The 20,856-nt window shown below is 43.8% G+C and overlaps 1 protein-coding gene across 3 annotated transcripts in view; it reads right to left on the reverse strand.

Moving 5' to 3' along the window:
* The window catches only part of LOC110506903 (A disintegrin and metalloproteinase with thrombospondin motifs 17), a 217,665-nt gene that overhangs the window by 31,034 nt on the left and 165,775 nt on the right, over positions 1 to 20,856 (reverse strand). For 2 of the 3 annotated variants that reach the window (XM_036964481.1, XM_036964480.1), the window contains exons 16-19: positions 19,745 to 19,819; positions 16,831 to 16,911; positions 9,272 to 9,429; positions 939 to 1,101 (exon numbers count right to left, since the gene is read on the reverse strand). In XM_036964481.1, the coding sequence (XP_036820376.1) occupies positions 939 to 1,101; positions 9,272 to 9,429; positions 16,831 to 16,911; positions 19,745 to 19,819 (477 nt within the window). The remainder of the gene's footprint in view (positions 1 to 938; positions 1,102 to 9,271; positions 9,430 to 16,830; positions 16,912 to 19,744; positions 19,820 to 20,856) is intronic. The other variant, XM_036964482.1, reaches the window with a different exon arrangement.

A 20,856-nucleotide genomic window follows, 5' to 3' on the forward strand; every position in this document is an offset into this window, starting at 1 on the left:
CCCAGCCTCCAAGCCCCATCCCACTACCTCAGTCCCAACAATCAATCCAACTAACCCTCCGACACAGCCTCTAAGCCCAGCCTCCAAAGCCCCATCCCACTACCTCAGTCCCAACAATCAATCCAACTAACCCTCCGACACAGCCTCTAAGCCCAGCCTTCAAGCCCCAACCCTCTCTACCTCAGTCCCAGCCGAATGGCTCCAGCCTCACCAACCAGGTGAAACCCACTAACCCAACCTCATTAGCCTCAACAGTATATATGTGTGTTTGCTCATGTGAATGTGTGAGAGCAACAGCCCATGTGCCCTCTCCCCATCCCTCATTGCCCCAGGCAGCCATCCAGCCAAGCTGTGTTTGATGTTTGTTGTGGAACCCGGATCCTGGCGGATCCTCTGCGCTGGGCAACCAGCCCCAGATTAGTGCATCAGCATGGAGAACAGACGTGACGCTCCACAGTCAAGATTAGAGGCCCATATCTAACTTGTAACCGAAATGGATAGAAGCAGCAGTGGTGGATGGGAACTGAAGGGGGGTGGGGGAACTGAAGGGGGGTGGGGGGTACTGAAGGGGGTGGGGGGGTTGCTGAAGGGGGTGGGGGGTTGCTGAAGGGGGCGGGGGGAACTGAAGGGGGTAACTGAAGGTGGGTGTGGGGAACTGAAGGGTGGTGGGGGGGACCTGAAAGGGTGGAGGGTAACTGAAGGGGGTGGGGGAACTGAAGGGGGTATGGGGGAACTGGGGGGGGGGGGGGGGGGGGGGGGGGGGGGGGGACTGGAGGGGGGTGGGGGAGGAGGGGGAACTGGGGGGACTGAAGGGGAGGGGTGTACTGGAGGGGGGTGGGGGGGAACTGGAGGGGGTGGCTGAAAGTTTGCTTGAATCCAAGGTCAACAGCTATCAGAAACCCTGCAAAGACTCTCCTTGTGATGTGTGTGCGTCATACCTCCTCCACACTGTACGTTGCAGTCTTGCCAGGAGCTGTGTGTCCAAAGGTAGAGGTGCTCTGGTGCTCTCTGCTCCTCACTGACATCATCACGTTCAGTTACGTTCAGAGACACTGTGTACTCATAGTGTATCCCATAGGTCTGGTCATGGAACAACAGCACCTAGGGGAGAGGGAGTTATGTTTAGAAACACTGGCTTGTTATGTTCAGACACAATGTCCTGATAGTGTATACCATAGAGATGGGTTGAGAGACTGGGTCATGTTCAGAGACACAGAGTGAGTGAGTGAGTGAGGAGAGAGACATAATATATAGAGCCCCCCCCCCTTCTAAATCCATAGCACCAAACCTTAGCACAACCACATTATCAGTACAATGCACAATCCAGATCCACATTACAGATGTACATTTAACCTGCCCTCTCTAGCAGAACATACAGCCTCCCCCAAGCATCCTGAAATACTTTGTAAATGAAAGAGAGAGAGGTCCACCTCTACAAGGCAGCAATCCCAACTTTTGCCAGGACCCTGAAGGATGTCACCCTCAACCGCAGCCCCAGAACCACAAACAGGAGCACAGAGCAACGGACACCCCGCCCAGACCAGTGATACACCCTCCCAGACCTGCAAGACCCCTTCCCAATGGACCTGCACTGAGAGAACCCACGCCAAGAGGATCTACACCCAGACCACAGCATCACCAGCCACAATCCAACCAGCTGAGACCCCGCCAAACAAAGCCTGGCCACACCCACAGTATATAGGCCCCCCCCAGATCAGACCTATGCCCCCCCCACAGCAAAGACCTCGACATGACAGCCACACATATGCCCAGGCCTTGAGCAGAGCAACAGGCCCAAACCCCATGAATACACCCGCCCAAGCCCCATCTTACGACCTAAGAGGTATGTATCAGATGCTCAACATGCTCTGCTCACACCTACTGTAATGGTCCAGGCCTAAACCCCTTGAAAACAACACTAGACACAATGGAACACAAAGCTTTCACTATCTCATCCTAGAATATACAAGGTCTAAGGTTATATGCTCTTGGCCTAATGCGCAGGAACTTAGACTTCATCAAAGACATTGGAAATACAGTCATTGTCATCCTACAAGAAACATGGTATAGAGGAGACAGACCCACTGGTTGCCCTCCAGTTTACAGAGAGCTGGTAGTCCCATCCACCAAACTACCAGGTGTGAAACAGGGAAGAGACTCAGGAGGTATGCTAATTCGATATAGAGCAGACCTAACCAACTATTAAATTAGTCAAAACAGGAACATTTTACATCTGGCTATAAATTAATAAGGAAATTATCTCAACACAGAAAAATGTCCTCATGTGTGCTATCTATATCCCCCCAATAGAATCCCCATACTTTAACAATGACAGCTTCTCCATCCTAGAGGGGGAGATCAACTACTTCCAGGCCCAGGGACATGTACTAGTCTGTGGCGACCTAAATGCCAGAACTGGACAAGAACCTGACACCCTCAGCACATAGGGGGACAAACACCCACCTGGAGCTGATCCTCCCAAATATGCCCCCCTAGACACAACTATGACAAAACAACCAACAAAACGGGTCACAACTCCTGCAGCTCTGTAACACACTGGGTCTGTAATATAGTCATTGGCAACGAGGAGACTCCTATGGTAGGTTCACCTACAGCTCATCCCTTGGCAGTAGTACTGAAGATTACTTTATCACTGACCTCAACCCAGAGTCTCTCAAAGCGTTCAGTCAGCCCACTAACATCCCTATCACATCACAGCAAAATAACAGTCTACTTGAACAGAGCAACACTCAATCACGAGGCATCAAAGCCAAAGGAAGATTGAAGGAAAGTAGTGTTGAAATGTACCAAAAAACAATTATGCAACAACAAATTCAATCCCTTTTAGACAACTTCCTGGATAAAACATTTCACTGTAATAGTGAAGGTGTAAACTTGGCAGTAGAAAGCCTAAACAGTATATTTGACCTTTCAGCTTCCCTATCAAATCTCAAAATTTCAAGCAGACAACCTAAGAAAATTAACAACAATAACAAATGGTTTGGTGAAGAATGCAAAACCCTAAGATAGAAATTGAGAAACCTATCTAACCAAAAACATAGAAACCAAGAAAACCTGAGTCTATGCCTTCACTATGGTGAATCACTAAAACAATACAGAAATACACTACAGAAGAAGGAAAAGCACATCAGAAATCAGCTCAATGTAATTGAAGAATCCATAGACCAACCACTTCTGGGGAAATTGGAACACACTAACTAAACAAACAACAACACAAAGAATTATCTATCCAAAATGGAGATGTATGGATAAACCACTTCTCTAATCTTTTTGGCTCTATAACAAAGAGCAAACACATATACATGATCAAATACAAATCTTAGAATCAACTATTAAAGACTACCAGAACCCATTGGATTCTCCAATTACATTGAATGAACTACAGGACAATATGCAGACAATATACAGACCACACATTTCAATTGGCTATACTTAAATTCTTTAACATCATCCTCAGCTCTGGCATCTTCCCTAATATTTGGAATAACTACCGTGGGATATGTGTCAACAGCAACCTTGGGGAAATCCTCTGCATTATAATTAACAGCAGACTTGTACATTTCATCAGTGAAAACAACGTACTGAGCAAATATCAAATTGGCTATATACCAAATTACCCTACGACAGACCACGTATTCACCCTGCACACCCCAATTGACAAACAAACAATAAACAAAACAAAGGCAAAGTCTTGTCATGCTTTGTTGATTTCAAAAAAGCTTTTGACTCAATTTGGCATGAGGGTCTGCTATAAATTGATGGAAAGCGGTGTTGGGGGAAAACATCAGACATTATAAAATCCATGCACAAAAACAAAAGTGTGCAGTTAAAATTGGAGAAAAAAATTACATTTCTTCCCACAGGGCCATGGGGCGAGACAGGGAAGTAGCTTGAGCCCCACCCTCTTCAACATATATATTAATGAATTGGCGAGGACACTAGAACAGTCTGCACAACCTGGCCTCACCCTACTAGAATCTGAAGTCAAATGTTTACTGTTTGCTGATGGTCTGGTGCTTCTGTCCCCAACCAAGAAGGGCCTACAGCAGCACCTAGATCTTATGCACAGTTTCTGTCAGACCTGGGCACTGACAGTAAATCTCTGTACAACAAAAATAACGGCGTTCCAAAAAAGGTTCAGTTGTTAAGACCACAAATACAAACTCCATCTAGACACCTTTGCCCTACAGCACCCAAAAAACTATACATACCTCGGCCTAAACATCAGCACCACAGGTAACTTCCACAAAGCTGTGAACAATCTGAGACAAGGCAAGAAGGGCATTCTATACCATCAAAAGGAACATAACATTTCACAGACGATCTGGCAAAAAATATTTGAATCAGTTATAGAACCCATTTCCCTGTCAGTCTATCTAGAAGATAGTGAAGGAGTCAGACGCAGGACACAGGTAAGAGTAACAAACACTGTATTTACTCAATCCAAGAACAGAACAAAAATCCAGTTACAAAACAAGGACAAAACAGGACTCAAACTCCAACACACGAAAGACAATCATGCACAAAACAGAAAGGGAAACCAGAGGGTTAAATAAGGAATATAATTATGAGATGGGAACCAGGTGTGTAAACAGACAAAACAAAAGGAAAAATGAAACATGGATCGGTAGCAGCTAGAAAGCCGGTGACGTCGACCGCCGAATGCCGCCCGAACAAGGAGAGGGAACAACTTCGGGGGAAGTCCTGACATTCCCTTTATGGTTGTGAGGTCTGGTGTCCGCTCATCAACCAAGAATTCACAAAATGGGACAAACACCAAATTGAGCCTCTGCATGCAGAATTCTGCAAAAACATCCTCTGTGTTCGTAAAACACCAAATAATGCATACAGAGAAACATTTGGCTAATTATCAAAATCAAGAAAAGAGACGATAAATTCTACAACCACTTACAAGGAAGTGATTCCCAAACCTTCCAAAACAAAGCTACAGAGAGATTAGCCTAGAGATGAGTCCCCAAAGCAAGCTGGTCTTAGGGCTCTATTCATAAACAGACCCCACAGAGCCCCAGGACAGCAACAGAAACATAATTAGATCCAACCAAATCATTAGAAAATCAAGAGATAATTACTTGACACATTGGAAATAATTAACAAAAAACTGGAATGATATTTTGGCCCTCAACAGAGAATACACAGTGGCAGAATACATGACCACCGTGGCTGACCAAAAATGAAGGAAAGCTTTGACTATGTACAGACTCAGTGAGCATGGCCTAGCAGAGGACGCCATAGGCAGACCTGGCTCTAAAGAGAAGACAGGCTATGTGCACACTGCCCACAAAAATGAGGTGGAAACTGAGCTGCACTTCCTAACCTCCTGCCAAATGTATGACCATATTAGAGACACATATTTCCCTCAGATTACACAGACCCACAAAGAATTCCAAAACAAATCAATTTTGATAAACTCCGGTAGGGGTGAAATCCCACAGTGTGCCATCACAGCAGCAAGATTTGTTGCCACAAGAAAAGGGCAACCAGTGAAGAACAAACACCATTGTAAATACAATCCATTTATGTTTATTTATCTTCCCTTTTGTACTTTATCTATTTGTACATCATTATAACAGTGTACATAGCCATACTATGATGTTTGAAATGTGTCTATTCCTTTAAAACTTGTGAGTAGAAAGTTTATTGTTCATTTTTGATTGATTATTTCACTATTGTTTATTATCTATTTCACTTGCTTTGGCCAGTTCCCATGCCAGTTCGTTCATTCTCTATAATCCCTGCCAGTGATGTAAAGATGTATGATCCAGTGGAGGTGGCTGAGGGGAGGTCGGCTCATAATAATGGCTGGGACGGCGCGAATGGAATGTCATCAAAACATGTGTTTGGTGTATTTGATACCATTCCGCTCCAGCAAATACCACGAGCCGACAGATTTACCTCTCGTTCCAGTGCTTTTCTGAAGACAAAGGAATTCTCCGGTTGGAACATTATTGATGTTTTATGTTAAAAACATCCTAAAGATTGATTCCATACATAGTTTGACATGTTTCTAAAGGACTGTAATGGAACTTTTAAAGTTTTTGTCTGGACGAAGTGCCTGTGCCTCATGAAGATGGATTACTTGGCTGAACACGCTAACAACAAGTGGCTATTTGGACATAAATTATGGACTTTTTGGAACTTTATGGAACAAATCAGTCATTTATTATCGAACTGGGATTCCTGGGAGTGCCTTCTGATGAAGATCATCAAAGGTAAGTGAATATTTATGGTGTTATTTCTAACTTTGTTGACTCCAAAATGGCGGATATTCCTCTGGCTTTGGGTTCTGAGCGTCGTTCTCAGATTATGCTTTTTCCGTAAAGTTTTTTTGAAATCTGACACAGCGGTTGCATTAAGGAGAAGACTATCTTTAATTCTGTGAATAACATCTTTTATCAATGTTTATTATGAGTATTTCTGCAAAATCAACATGTTTTTTTATTTATTTTTAAATTATTATTATTTTAAATTTTACCCCCTTTTCCTTTTCTCCCCAATTTCAATTTCAATTGTCTCATCGCTAAAACTCCCGTACGGGCTCGGGAGAAACACAAGCCAACCAAGCCGAACTGCTTCTTTAGCACAGCGCACATCCAACCTGGAAGCCAGCCGCACCAATGTGTCGGAGGAAACACCATGCACCTGGTGACCTGGTTAGCGTGCACTGTGCTGGTGTGCGAGGAGACAAGGATATCCCTACCGGCCAAGCCCTCCCTAACCCGGACGACACTAGGCCAATTGTGCGTCACCCCACGGACCTCCCGGTCGCGGCCGGCTGCGACAGAGCCTGGGCGCGAACCCAGAATCTCAGTGCCCTAGACCACTGCGCCACCCGGGAGGCCCCGTCATGTGTCACAGGACATTACTGCACATAATGCGCCAATGTAAACTGAGATTTTTGCATATACATTTTTTTTTTTTTTTTTTCACCTTTATTTAACCAGGTAGGCAAGTTGAGAACAAGTTCTCATTTACAACTGCGACCTGGCCAAGATAAAGCAGAGCAGTTCGACACAAACAACAACACAGATGGAGTAAAACAAACATACAGTCAATAATACAGTATAAACAAGTCTAAATACGATGTGAGCAAATGAGGTGAGATAAGGGAGGTAAAGGCAAAAAAGGCCATGGTGGCAAAGTAAATACAATATAGCAAGTAAAACACTGGAATGGTAGATTTGCAATGGAAGAATGTGCAAAGTGCAAAGTAGAAATAAAAATAAATAAATTAAATACAGTAGGGAAAGAGGTAGTTGTTTGGGCTAAATTATAGGTGGGCTATGTACAGGTGCAGTAATCTGTGAGCTGCTCTGACAGTTGGTGCTTAAAGCTAGTGAGGGAGATAAGTGTTTCCAGTTTCAGAGATTTTTGTAGTTCGTTCCAGTAATTGGCAGCAGAGAACTGGAAGGAGAGGCGGCCAAAGAAAGAATTGGTTTTGGGGGTGACTAGAGAGATATACCTGCTGGAGCGTGTGCTACAGGTGGGAGATGCTATGATGACCAGCGAGCTGAGATAAGTGGGGACTTTACCTAGCAGGGTCTTGTAGATGACATGGAGCCAGTGGGTTTGGCGACGAGTATGAAGCGAGGGCCAGCCAACGAGAGCGTACAGGTCGCAATGGTGGGTAGTATATGGGGCTTTGGTGGCACTGTGATAGACTGCATCCAATTTGTTGAGTAGGGTATTGGAGGCTATTTTGTAAATGACATCGCCAAAGTCGAGGATTGGTAGGATGGTCAGTTTTACAAGGGTATGTTTGGCAGCATGATAGCACGGATAGCAGCTAGCTAGCTGTGAGATCCAGGTATGAATGTCCAGAGCCAGCGGCCGAAATCCAAGGACATGGAGAGAAAAATTGGTCCGGTATGTTCCGTTCCGAGCCGCGCTGCGCTGCACCGTGCCGTACAAAACTGGCGATAGATTCTCGAGCCAAAGGACAGCCGATGACCACAAACCGTGGTTAGCTGAGTACTAACGATTAGCCAGTAAAGAAGCTAACTAGCTTCTGAACCAGCTTCTGATTAGCTTCTGGACCAGCTCCTGGCTAGCTCCCGGCTAGCTCCTGGCTAGTTTTCTGGCTAGCCTCTTGGAGGATTACAGATCTGAGGTAAATAATACTTTTTTATATAAATATAAATTGGTGAAGCGGATTGCAGGAGAGTGTTCTGAAGATGAGTTTATGGAAAATTAAAAATGTATGTGAAAAAAAAAAGTTGTAAATATATATATATACGGGACACGACAGGACGAGGACAAAAAGACGTCTGAACTGCTATGCCATCTTAGATGGATGCCATCTTAGATAAATATGCACATTATCGAACAAAACATACATGTATTGTGTAACATGATGTCCTATGAGTGTCATCTGATGAAGATCATCAAAGGTTAGTGATTCATTTTATCTATATTTCTGCTTTTTGTGACTCTATCTTTGGCTATATTTGGCTGAATAAATGGCTTTGTGTTTTTTGGACTTGGCTATGACCTAACATAATCATATGTTGTGATTTCGCTGTAAAGCATTTTTTAAATCGGACAGGATGGGTTGATTAACGAGATGTTTATCTTTCAATTGCTGTATTGGACTTGTTAATGTGTGAAAGTTACCTATTTCAAAAACATATTTTTGAATTTCGCGCACTTCCTTTTCAGCGGAATGTTGTCGAGGGGCTCCGCTAGCCCTAGAAATGCTAAGGTTTAAAAGGGCATCTGAAGTTTGAACATTTCCACTTTGATATTTCAGACTTGATTTTCCCTTAACAAAAATGTATCAATCCCTACAAATGTTTTTATATAATCCACATAATAACTGACATTTCCTGTTGCTGCAGGATTATTTCCCTACTGTAGCACACTGGCTCTAATTAAGATACTACATCTGTATCACATGATGCCTCCAGAGGGCCATTTGGGGAGGCAGGTAGCCTAGTAGTTAGAGCGTTCCCTGGTAGGCTGTCATTGTAAATAAGAATGTGTTCTTAACTGACTTGCCTAGTTAAATAAAGATTACATTTAAACTAACAACAACTTTCTCCCTTTGAAGCCCAATTTCCATGCTCTTTATCTGTCCCTCTCTGATCTCTGTCATCATGTGGAGTAGACTGAGGAGGTTAAATGCATCAGCTCAACATGCATTCGCATGATAGGGATACACACACACACACACACACACACACACACACACACACACACACACACACAATCTCTCTCTACATGATAGGTTTACCATGAGGTACAGCGGGGTCTTGGTGGGTCCCTTGGCGGACATTTTCTCCCAGAGTCCTCTCCGGACGTAGCGCACTGTAGTGCCGGCCAGCTGGAACTCTCCAGGAAGCTCAATCTTCCAGTCGCTGTTGATGGACCTCTTGGTAGAGTCTTTCATTGCTGGAACAAGCAGGATGTAGAATTAATTTAAGAGGAAGTTCAGGACAACTTGATGTTAGATGGTTCCCTATCACTTGCCCCTATCACTTCCATTGAAAGTAAGCATACCACAGTCTCCACCAACATGCCTAGACCTGTAAACGCAGGGTTCAATTCCCACTCTGACTGTTCCCTTAAATCACTACCTTTATACAAACCCATAATTCAAACCATGTCTCTAACCTAAAATATGTATATTTTTAATTTAAAGAGGAGCAAACAAACAATTAAAATGTAGCAGGCAGGCAAAGTGAACATACACTTCTCTTCACTTCTCTGAAAATGACTTTTGATGCCCAAATTGGCTGCTTTCGAAATAGCCGACCCCGGTCAGTGAGGTTTTACTTCTCGCAGTGCCTGAACCACAGGAAAGCAGCACAGCATCAGAGACCCAGTCGGTTCCAACTAAGAGAGTGTCCCTTGATGTGGAGACTGTGGAGGTTGTGAAGTCCAGCAAACAGACTACCTCACCGCATGTCCACAGTTATCCCCTGTGGACATGCGGTGCTTGACTTAAGGTTGTTGGGTAATGCATTAGAAAGAGAGCGAGGGTGGAGAGAGAGCGAGAAAATAAAGAGAGAGAGAATAAAGAGCGAAACAGAGAGACTGTTGGGGTGTACTGTAAGACATTCCATAAAAATTGAATGTTTGAGCCAGGTTTTTCCAAATGCATGTTGTTTTAATTATTCTTTTGGAAGGACTTGACGACCAGAGAGAGCTCCAGAGAAATAAAAACACCTTGCACAGTGAATGGACTCTTTCTAAACACGTTTGTTTTACTGCATGTCTATGAACTTACAGATTTAGATGGAATTGAAAATAATTTAAACACTTTACTATAAAACTGCCCAGAAACATAATATTAACTATATACAAAAAAACTACTTCAGATCTTTAAAATGCATTAGAATATTATCATCACTGTTCCATGGTCATCATCAGAATATTAGCATCACTGTTCCATGGTCATCATCAGAATATTAGCATCAGTGTTCCATGGTCATCATTAGAATATTAGCATCAGTGTTCCATGGTCATCATCAGAATATTAGCATCACTGTTCCATGGTCATCATTAGACTATTAGCATCACTGTCACATGGTCATCATTAGAATATTAGCATCACTGTCTCATGGTCATCGTTAGAATATTAGCATCACTGTTCCATGGTCATCATCAGAATATTAGCATCACTGTTCCATGGTCATCATTAGAATATTAGCATCACTGTTTTATGGTCATCGTTACAATATTAGCATCACTGTTCCATGGTCATCATCAGAATATTAGCATCACTGTTCCATGGTCATCATTAGAATATTAGCATCACTGTTCTATGGTCATCATTAGAATATTAGCATCACTGTTCTATGGTCATCATCAGAATATTAGCATCACTGTTCCATCGTCATCATTAGACTATTAGCATCACTGTCACATGGTCATCATTAGAATATTAGCATCACTGTCTCAAGGTCATCGTTAGAATATTAGCATCACTGTTCCATGGTAATCATTAGGATATTAGCATCACTGTTCCATGGTCATCATTAGACTATTAGCATCACTGTCACATGGTCATCATTAGAATATTAGCATCACTGTTTTATGGTCATCGTTACAATATTAGCATCACTGTTCTATGGTCATCATCAGATTATTAGCATCACTGTTCCATGGTCATCATTAGAATATTAGCATCACTGTTCTATGGTCATCATCAGAATATTAGCATCACTGTTCCATCGTCATCATTAGACTATTAGCATCACTGTCACATGGTCATCATTAGAATATTAGCATCACTGTCTCAAGGTCATCGTTAGAATATTAGCATCACTGTTCCATGTTAATCATTAGGATATTAGCATCACTGTTCCATGGTAATCATTAGGATATTAGCATCACTGTTCCATGGTCATCATTACAGCTAATCAAATGGCTACCCAGACTATTTGCATTGCCCCCCTTCTATGCTACAGCTACTCTCTGTTATTATCTATGCATATTCACTTTAATAACTCTTCCTACATCCTAAACTGACCCAAGATCAGCGACTTGGGGAAACTTTATCATATAAAATGTTGTGGAGACATACCTCACATACCGTACAAAAGGAAGTAGTGTTGGAGTGTTTCTTTAGATCACCAGATGTGTTTTCAAAGTGAGTGGCTAGCCTTTCAGTCTCTCCTCCCTCCCTTCCCTCTGTCCCTCCCTACTTCCCTTCCTCTCTTCCCCATCCCTCTTCTCCCTCCATCCCTCTTCTCCCTCCATCCCTCAACTCCCTCTTATCACTAGAGAGGATCCCAGCCTGTCCTATCATTACACACAGAACTAGATGTCTCCCGTCCCCAGTGTGCCCTTCCTGTTGACAAAGCACTTAACAGTTAGAAAAATGTTTAATAGCTGTTGTCAGAACACTCAAAAGGAAACTGCAAGAGTGAAGTGTTCAAACACTTTACAAGCGGCTGACAAATGAGTGGGTTTATCGGCTTTCAAATTTCCCTGCAGAGTCGACAGAGAACAAAACATGCTAAGCAGTGTAGAATGTTTTAGCACTGGCTTAAGACTGTATGGGGCAGCCAAACTCAACTGGCAGAACAACAACATAGCATTTACAGTAGTTATATACAAGTCAATCAATAATTTTTTAAAACAGCTTTCAAAAATGACCTGGGCGCCACGGCCTCCACCTCTACTAGTGCCCCGTCTAATCCAATCACGTGGTTAAATGCAAGAGCCCATGGCTTACCCAATCACATCAATGCAAATATCCTCTACAACACCTCGGAACAAGCAGGCAGGCAGAAAGAAAGATAAATATTTCACTGAGGTTCAACTGTTAATATCACAGATAGAAGGAGCTTAGTTACCAGTATCCTTGTTAATATGGCTTGTTAAACAAACAGATTGTTGACGGCGAGTGGACGGAAAATGCATTCTCCCCACAACCAGAACAAAACACATGTGCCTGATATGCAGCGAGTCCGAAGCCCTCGTGAAAAGTGGCTATGTTAAGCGTCATTACACCAAGCATAGTAATATAGATCAGACTTATCCTCTGAACACGGAGGTGAGAACAAACAAGATTAAACAACTCAAATCCCAATATGAGACAAAAAGTCCATGTCAATTTCCTGAAAGCCCAACAACGTGCAACAGAGCGTTCACTGAGGATAGCTTGAGTTTAGGGAAAACACTGACGCTGAGATGGTAAAAGAACGCATGTGTGAAGTTGCTGACACCTTGTTTGCAGGTAAACAATAAAGATTACCGGTACCCCCTGTATATAGCCTTGTTATTGTTATGTTATTGTGTTACTTTTATTTTTTACTTCAGGTAATTTGGTAAATATTTGATTAACTCTTCTTGAACTGCACTGTTGGTTAAGTGCTTGTAAGTAACCATTTCATGGTAAGGTCTACACTTGTATTCGGCATGACAAATAAAGTTTGATTTGATTCCACAGCAATGAGGAGAAATTAAATATTAGCTGAAGATTTGACTTCACAACTTGATGAGGTCATTCAGAATGCACCAAGCATTTCATTGGCTGTGGATGATTCAACAGATAACACTGATAATGCCCTGCTTCTGTTGTTTGTCAGATTTTATTATGAAACAAAGACGTAATTCTGGGATGAGCTGTTGGGCTTAACACATCTAGAAGCAGACACACAGGGAGATAATGTCAAAAGGATGCTGACCAAAAGGGGGAGAGATCTGAAGTCAGTGGTCTCCATCACCACAGATGGAGCTCCAGCCATGACAGGAAGAGGAGGGGACTGGTTACACGTTTAAAAGAGGACCCCCCTGTCCTGACATCAAATCATCCATCAGTCTGTCCTGTGTGCCAGTCTGGGAAAAGAGTATTCTGAGGTCATGACAACGATGATGAAACTGATCAAGAACACCGCCTGCTACGAGGCTTTCTGACAGAGGCTAATACCAGCTTTGATTACTTACTACTGCACAATGTCAGATGGCTCAGTGAAGGCGGGGTTTTGGAACCTTTCTGGGCCATTCAGGAGGAAATCAAAGCTTTCTTATCAGAGCAAAAGAGTGACAAGGCAACTCAGTTTTCTGATGACGAGAAGAGGGAAACAGTAGCATTTTTGACAGACATGACATCACACCTCAATCAACTGAATGTTAAGCTGCAGGACAACACAGTGTGACAGACATGACATCACACCTCAATCAACTGAATGTTAAGCTGCAGGACAACACAGTGTGACAGACATGACATCACACCTCAATCAACTGAATGTTAAGCTGCAGGACAACACAGTGTGACAGACATGACATCACACCTCAGTCAACTGAATGTTAAGCTGCAGGACAACACAGTGTGACAGACATGACATCACACCTCAATCAACTGAATGTTAAGCTGCAGGACAACACAGTGTGACAGACATGACATCACACCTCAATCAACTGAATGTTAAGCTGCAGGGACAGGACAACACAGTGTGACAGACATGACATCACACCTCAATCAACTGAATGTTAAACTGCAGGACAACACAGTGTGACAGACATGACATCACACCTCAGTCAACTGAATGTTAAGCTGCAGGACAACACAGTGTGACAGACATGACATCACACCTCAGTCAACTGAATGTTAAGCTGCAGGACAACACAGTGTGACAGACATGACATCACACCTCAGTCAACTGAATGTTAAGCTGCAGGACAACACAGTGTGACAGACATGACATCACACCTCAGTCAACTGAATGTTGAGCTGCAGGACAACACAGTGTGACAGACATGACATCACACCTCAGTCAACTGAATGTTAAGCTGCAGGACAACACAGTGTGACAGACATGACATCACACCTCAGTCAACTGAATGTTAAGCTGCAGGACAACACAGTGTGACAGACATGACATCACACCTCAGTCAACTGAATGTTAAGCTGCAGGACAACACAGTGTGACAGACATGACATCACACCTCAATCAACTGAATGTTAAGCTGCAGGGACAGGACAACACAGTGTGACAGACATGACATCACACCTCAATCAACTGAATGTTAAGCTGCAGGACAACACAGTGTGACAGACATGACATCACACCTCAGTCAACTGAATGTTAAGCTGCAGGGACAGGACAACACAGTGTGACAGACATGACATCACACCTCAGTCAACTGAATGTTAAGCTGCAGGGACAGGACAACACAGTGTGACAGACATGACATCACACCTCAGTCAACTGAATGTTAAGCTGCAGGGACAGGACAACACAGTGTGACAGACATGACATCACACCTCAGTCAACTGAATGCTAAGCTGCAGGACAACACAGTGTGACAGACATGACATCACACCTCAATCAACTGAATGTTAAGCTGCAGGGACAGGACAACACAGTGTGACAGACATGACATCACACCTCAATCAACTGAATGTTAAGCTGCAGGGACAGGACAACACAGTGTGTGATATGATAGCAGCAGTCTGGGCTTTCCAGAAGAAATTGGAGCTTTTCAAGAATGATCTCCAGGGAGAACGTGTCCACTTCTCCAATCTTCTGGTACAAACGCAGGGAGACAAAGATGTTCCCAACCGTGTCGATTTCATCCAGAAGCTGATGAAGAACCTCAAAGCTAGCTTTGATGACTTTATTATATTTGTATTTTACCTTTATTTAACTCTGCCAGTCAGTTAAGAACAAATTCTAATTTACAATGACGGCCTACCAAAAGGCAAAAGGCCTCCTGCAGGGACGGGGGCCTGGGATTTCACTGTTGGAAGAGAATCGCTTGCTGGTCATCCAGAACCATCTTAGTCACAAAAAGTTGTCAGAGGAAGCTAAACAGATCTTCAGATGGGTAGATGTTGTCAGAGGAAGCTAAACAGATCTTCAGATGGGTAGATGTTGTCAGAGGAAGCTAAACAGCTCTTCAGACGGGTAGAAGTTGTCAAAGGAAGCTAAACAGATCTTCAGACCGGTAGAAGTTGTCAGAGGAAGCTAAACAGATCTTCAGACGGGTAGATGTTGTCAGAGGAAGCTAAACAGATCTTCAGACGGGTAGAAGTTGCATCACTGCAAATGGAGTTGATTGAGCTACAAGAAAATGTGTCTTTGTGACCCTGTCTTACATTCTGGGGAAAGATGGAAAGATGGTGCCTGCAGCTGATGTCCCTGTTCTCAAGAAACTAGCACTAGACATCCTGCCCATGTTTGGCTCCACATACAGCTGTGAATCAGCCTTCTCCACAATGAACTTTATTCAAAACAAATATCGCTCCAGGCTCACCAATGGACACCTGCACCAGTGTCTCCAGAGTTGCTCTCACACCATTTGTGCCAAAGTTCAAAGCATTTTAAAGAGACAGAAAGTGTCATTTCTCTCATTGATGCAAGGTCCACAGTGACTTATACATTAATATTGCATTGCATGACCCACAGTGACTTATACATTAATATGGCATGACCCACAGTGACTTGTACATTAATATTGCATGACCCACAGTGACTTATACATTAATATGGCATGGCCCACAGTAACTTGTACATTAATATTGCATGGCCCACATAGACTGCTGTTGTGCTCACTGTGTGAAGAGTTTTGAAAAGGTGACCTAAGTATTGAGAAATGGGTCCTAACGATTGTAAAAAACTGTAATATATTTACCAGTGTTCTTGAAAACATTTGATATAACAACATGGTTTGTTACTATGCTGAACCACAGCGCCGATAAATGACCATATCCATCTGGACCTTTGCCACCTAGGACATTTGTATCACTGGACCGTTTCAGATAGTAGTTGAGTACCCTGCTTTAGGGGTACCCTGCTTTAGGGGTACAAGTTCACATCATTAGACAGATAATATGAACTTGTGCGGTTGTCTATAAAAGGGGTTCCCAAACTGTTTTCATCCAGGCCCCCCTTCCAGCATTAGGGAATATCCCACTCCCCCACTGCACAACCCTATTTCTATGGGTACAAGCACCGAAATGAAACAAACGTTCCACAACCGTCTTGTAGGCGAAGAGAGAATTTTGCAGGTTTAAAGGTTATTTCCTGCAATTCAACACATCTTGCATCATCATTTCCTCTTGTCATGTTAGTCATTGTATACCTTAGATATCTATTTATAACTTGGCAGAAATGTCCAGATCAACTAGCCCATGTCAGCTAATGTTTTTTAGCCCATATATTTTGTAGTAATGTTGTAATGTTTGAGGTACTCAAATATAACATGAATACACATTAGAGTTTCAAGAATGTATAGAATTGCACGAAAATTAGCTTTAAAACTGCTAAATGTTCTCTGCACCCCATAACAAGTGTGTGTGTGTGTGTGTGTGTGTGTGTGTGTGTGTGTGTGTCTTACCCAGAAAGCTGTGTGAGGGCTTGTCCTCCACAACTTTGATTCTCCTAGCACCAACGGGGATGACAGCAGCCTCGATGTAACCTGTAGAAACACAAGAGAGTGAGGTGGGTGGAGCCACACCCAGACCCACATCAGGGGTGAGGAGAGGACGAGAGGTGAGGGGGGATGAGAGGAGGTGAGGAGAGGTGAGGGGAAGGGGTAGTACAGACAGGGTTGGGCTGGGCTGGTTCTTTATCCAAGCTGTTAATTTGGAAAGGGTTGAAATTATTTTTCTGTGTGAAAGGCAAGGAGGAGGACAATGAAGGAGGTAGAAAAAGAGAGGGTCTACATCCCAAATGACACCCTGTTCCCTACACATGGGCCCTGTTCAAAAGTAGTGCACTAGACTCTGGTCAAAGGTAGTGCACTATGAAGGGAATAGGGTATCGTTTGGGACACAGTTAGGGGTGTAACGGTCATAGTAGCAGTGATCTAACTCAATACCGGTGAACAGAAAGAGGTAGAGCCTCTCTCTCTCGACCTTCTGTCTCTGTGTGCTGGAGCATCACATGGAGCCTGGGTTTGAAAGGAAGGATTCAACCAGAGACAGATAGGTAGGTTGTGACCCAGATGTCACCATATTCCCTATATAGTGTGATATTTGAGACTAGAGCTCAATGAGCCCTGTATCAAAAGCATTACACTATATGGGGAATACGGTGGCATTTGGGATTCACACATTGAGATGTACGGCTCTGAATTCAACAGGTGTCATATAAGAGACCAGGAAGTATATGTGAGCAAAATGATCCAATCATTTTGAGGATCCCACTGCATTTACACTACTTCCGCTTTATGACATCACTTTTGAATCATTCATTTGATTCTAGCACAGAGATCCTATGAAATGTTCTATGGATTCCAGCCTCAACCCGATTGGGAGAGAAATCTCTGATTAGACCCTTGCCAGCCCTTCCCTCCTCACAGACATGCATCCAAGCACCCATTAGTGTTTGGGCAGTAGTGATGATACAAAGCAGCTCGTTGGTTCCCAGGCCCTCGGGTGACTGACTGTGGTCCCACTGTTACATCTGAGGCTTACACACAAATGTGTCAAAGAAGGAAACAAAAAATAGAGTGGAGAGAGATATGAAAGACCCACAGTGAGAGAGAGAAAGGGAGGGAGGGAGGGAGGGAGAGAGAGAGAGTGGGAGGGAGAAAAGGAAGAACAGAGAGAAAGAGATACATTAGCGAATAAGAGAGAGAGAAAGGGAGGGAGGGAGGGAGAGAGTGGGAGGGAGAAGAGGAAGAACAGAGAGAAAGAGATACATCAGCGAATAAGAGAGAGAGAACAAAAGAGGGATATATAAAGAGGGAGGAGAGGGTCTTCCATAATGTAGATAATTGCAATAGGAGGAACCCCCAACAAAATGGCACAGGTTGGGGTTTTGACCCCTGTGTAATGGGACTGTTAAGCTCTGTGGAGTCAAGAGAGACCAGGGGTGAATCCTAAATGGCACCCTATTCCCTATCTAGTGCACTACTTTTGACCAAGACCCATAGTGCCTGTAGTGCACTACATAGAGAATAGGGTGCCGTTTGAGATGCAGGACCTCCTCTCTACAATAGATCCCAAAGCACAGTATCTATACAACTGTTTCTGAGAAAATAAAATAGCTTATTCTTCCAAACGTTCAACATATATGCCTCTTTATTGTCCCAATTGTTTTTGTTTAGTTTTTTAGTGTTACCAGACTGAGTTTGATTTATTCCTGTATCTCAAGGGGCCACATCCTAACCTGAGATCCACACGTAACAAACTTGACATCAATGCATGATTGACACCAAACTCAAGAGTTTCACACAGGTCTTACACTACAATCAAGTCCCCTCGCCTAGTTGAGCTGCTTTGTTCTTCTTTACTGCCCCCCCACTATGTACAGACTCCCTGTGTGTACTCACCGTAGTGCCGCCCTACAGGGCTGGATCTGCAATTACCACAACCATGCTATTATCTCTTTACACAGCACACAGGAACAAGTCACGAGTAAAAAGTGTCCGTAGCCTTGACACTGATCTAAGATCAGTTTAGCTTTCTCCCCCTCTAATGGTTAAGGTTAGGATTGGGGGGAGTCTAAACTGATCCTAGATCTGTGCCTACGGGCAATTTTTACCAAGAGCACCCCCTTCACACAGTCAACAGGAAAACACCACAAACCACACACCCAGAAACGCTGTTAACAACAACACCCCATCGCTAAGGCCCAGAGTATTTTCTGGTCAGGTCACATGGAATGGAAAAAACTCCAGGCCCTACCCATCACCAACACCACAGGGTTACGTTGATTGCCATTCTGTATGTAGTTACTGTATACACACCATTACACACCGTTACACACACAGACACACACACACTGTTCATTTACAGCCATTACTCTGGGAATGACAAGACAGGCCGTTTGCAGGCCAGACCTTAGAAACCCCAACCCATCCTCCTCTGGGCTCTCCTGGGATTAACAATATGACGTTCAAGATTTTCAATATGTTTCTTAATAATTTTCGCCATTGGAATATTGTTGTTGTTCTCCCACAACCCAGGTGGATGAGGAAGTACCAAGAGGTATCCCAGTGTGTTCATCAGGAGGAGGGCCGGGAAGCCAAACCATGCCGAGCTGTTGGGATCCACAGTGTGTGTGTGTGTGTGTGTGTGTGTGTGTGTGTGTGTGTGTGTGTGTGTGTGTGTGTGTGTGTGTGGGTGTGTGTGTGTGTGTGTGTGTGTGTGTGTGGACCATCTGCATTTTGACTATTGATCCCAGGAGAAGCCAAGGAGGTTTGGATCTCCCATCTACCGACGTGTACACTCCAGTCAGGGCAGGACGCACACACACACACACGCACGCACTGCACACACACACACACAGAGCAGGCATCTTACATGAGAAACACTTGGGGACAGCCCTTGGTTTAGCCATCACACAGGTAGAAACCCTCTTACAGTGGCTAGAGGAGACTGGGGGTAGAGGAGAGGAGGGGGTAGGAGAGGAGGGGAGGGGGTAGGAGAGGAGAGGAAGGGAGGGGGAGCAGAGGAGAGGAGAGGAGAGGAGAGAAGGGGGCGGAGGCAGGTGGAATGGCTTTAGCAAATTTAATGAATTGGGTAAAAGGCGTTCATAATCCTGTCTTACAAATGCACGCATGCACACACACTGTACACACACTGTACACACTGTACACACTGTACACACCCAGTAAACACTGTACACACACACACACACACACACACTATACACACTGTACACACACACAGTACATACACACACACACACTGTACATACCCTCTTCCTTGCTCTCATCTTCATTCTCACTTTCTCTCCATCTCTCAATCACACACACACACACACACACACACACACACACACACACGCTTGTTCACACTGCCATTACAGTGTGTCAGAGTTGTGTGTGAACGGCCAATGTTATCTTAAGGTTAGAATAAACATTCCTGCTTTTGTCCAGAATGAATGATCATAGTGTTGTAGATATGTGGTAGTAGAGTAGTGGCCTGAGGACACCCACTTAATGTGTTGTGAAAAGTGTTATGTAATGTCATGTAATATTTTTATTGCATATCTCTGCCTTAATGCTGCTGAATCCCAGGAAGAGTAGCTGCTGCCTTGACAGGAACTAATGGGGATCCTAAATAAACCCCAGGAAGAGTAGCTGCTGCCTTGACAGGAACTAATGGGGATCTATAATAAACCCCAGGAAGAGTAGCTGCTGCCTTGACAGGAACTAATGGGGATCCATAATTAACCCCAGGAAGAGTTTCTGCTGCCTTGACAGGAACTAATGGGGATCCTAAATAAACCCCAGGAAGAGTAGCTGCTGCCTTGACAGGAACTAATGGGGATCCTAAAAAAAACAGCGGGGGGGGGGGGGGGGGGGGGGTACTGTCACGCCCTGACCTTAGAGATCCCTATTATTCTCTATGGTTGGTTAGGTCAGGGTGTGACTCGGGTGGGAAAGTCTATGTTTTCTATTTCTTTGTTT

This window comes from Oncorhynchus mykiss, chromosome 26, assembly GCF_013265735.2.
Source record: "Oncorhynchus mykiss isolate Arlee chromosome 26, USDA_OmykA_1.1, whole genome shotgun sequence".
NCBI classification, from domain to species: domain Eukaryota; kingdom Metazoa; phylum Chordata; class Actinopteri; order Salmoniformes; family Salmonidae; genus Oncorhynchus; species Oncorhynchus mykiss.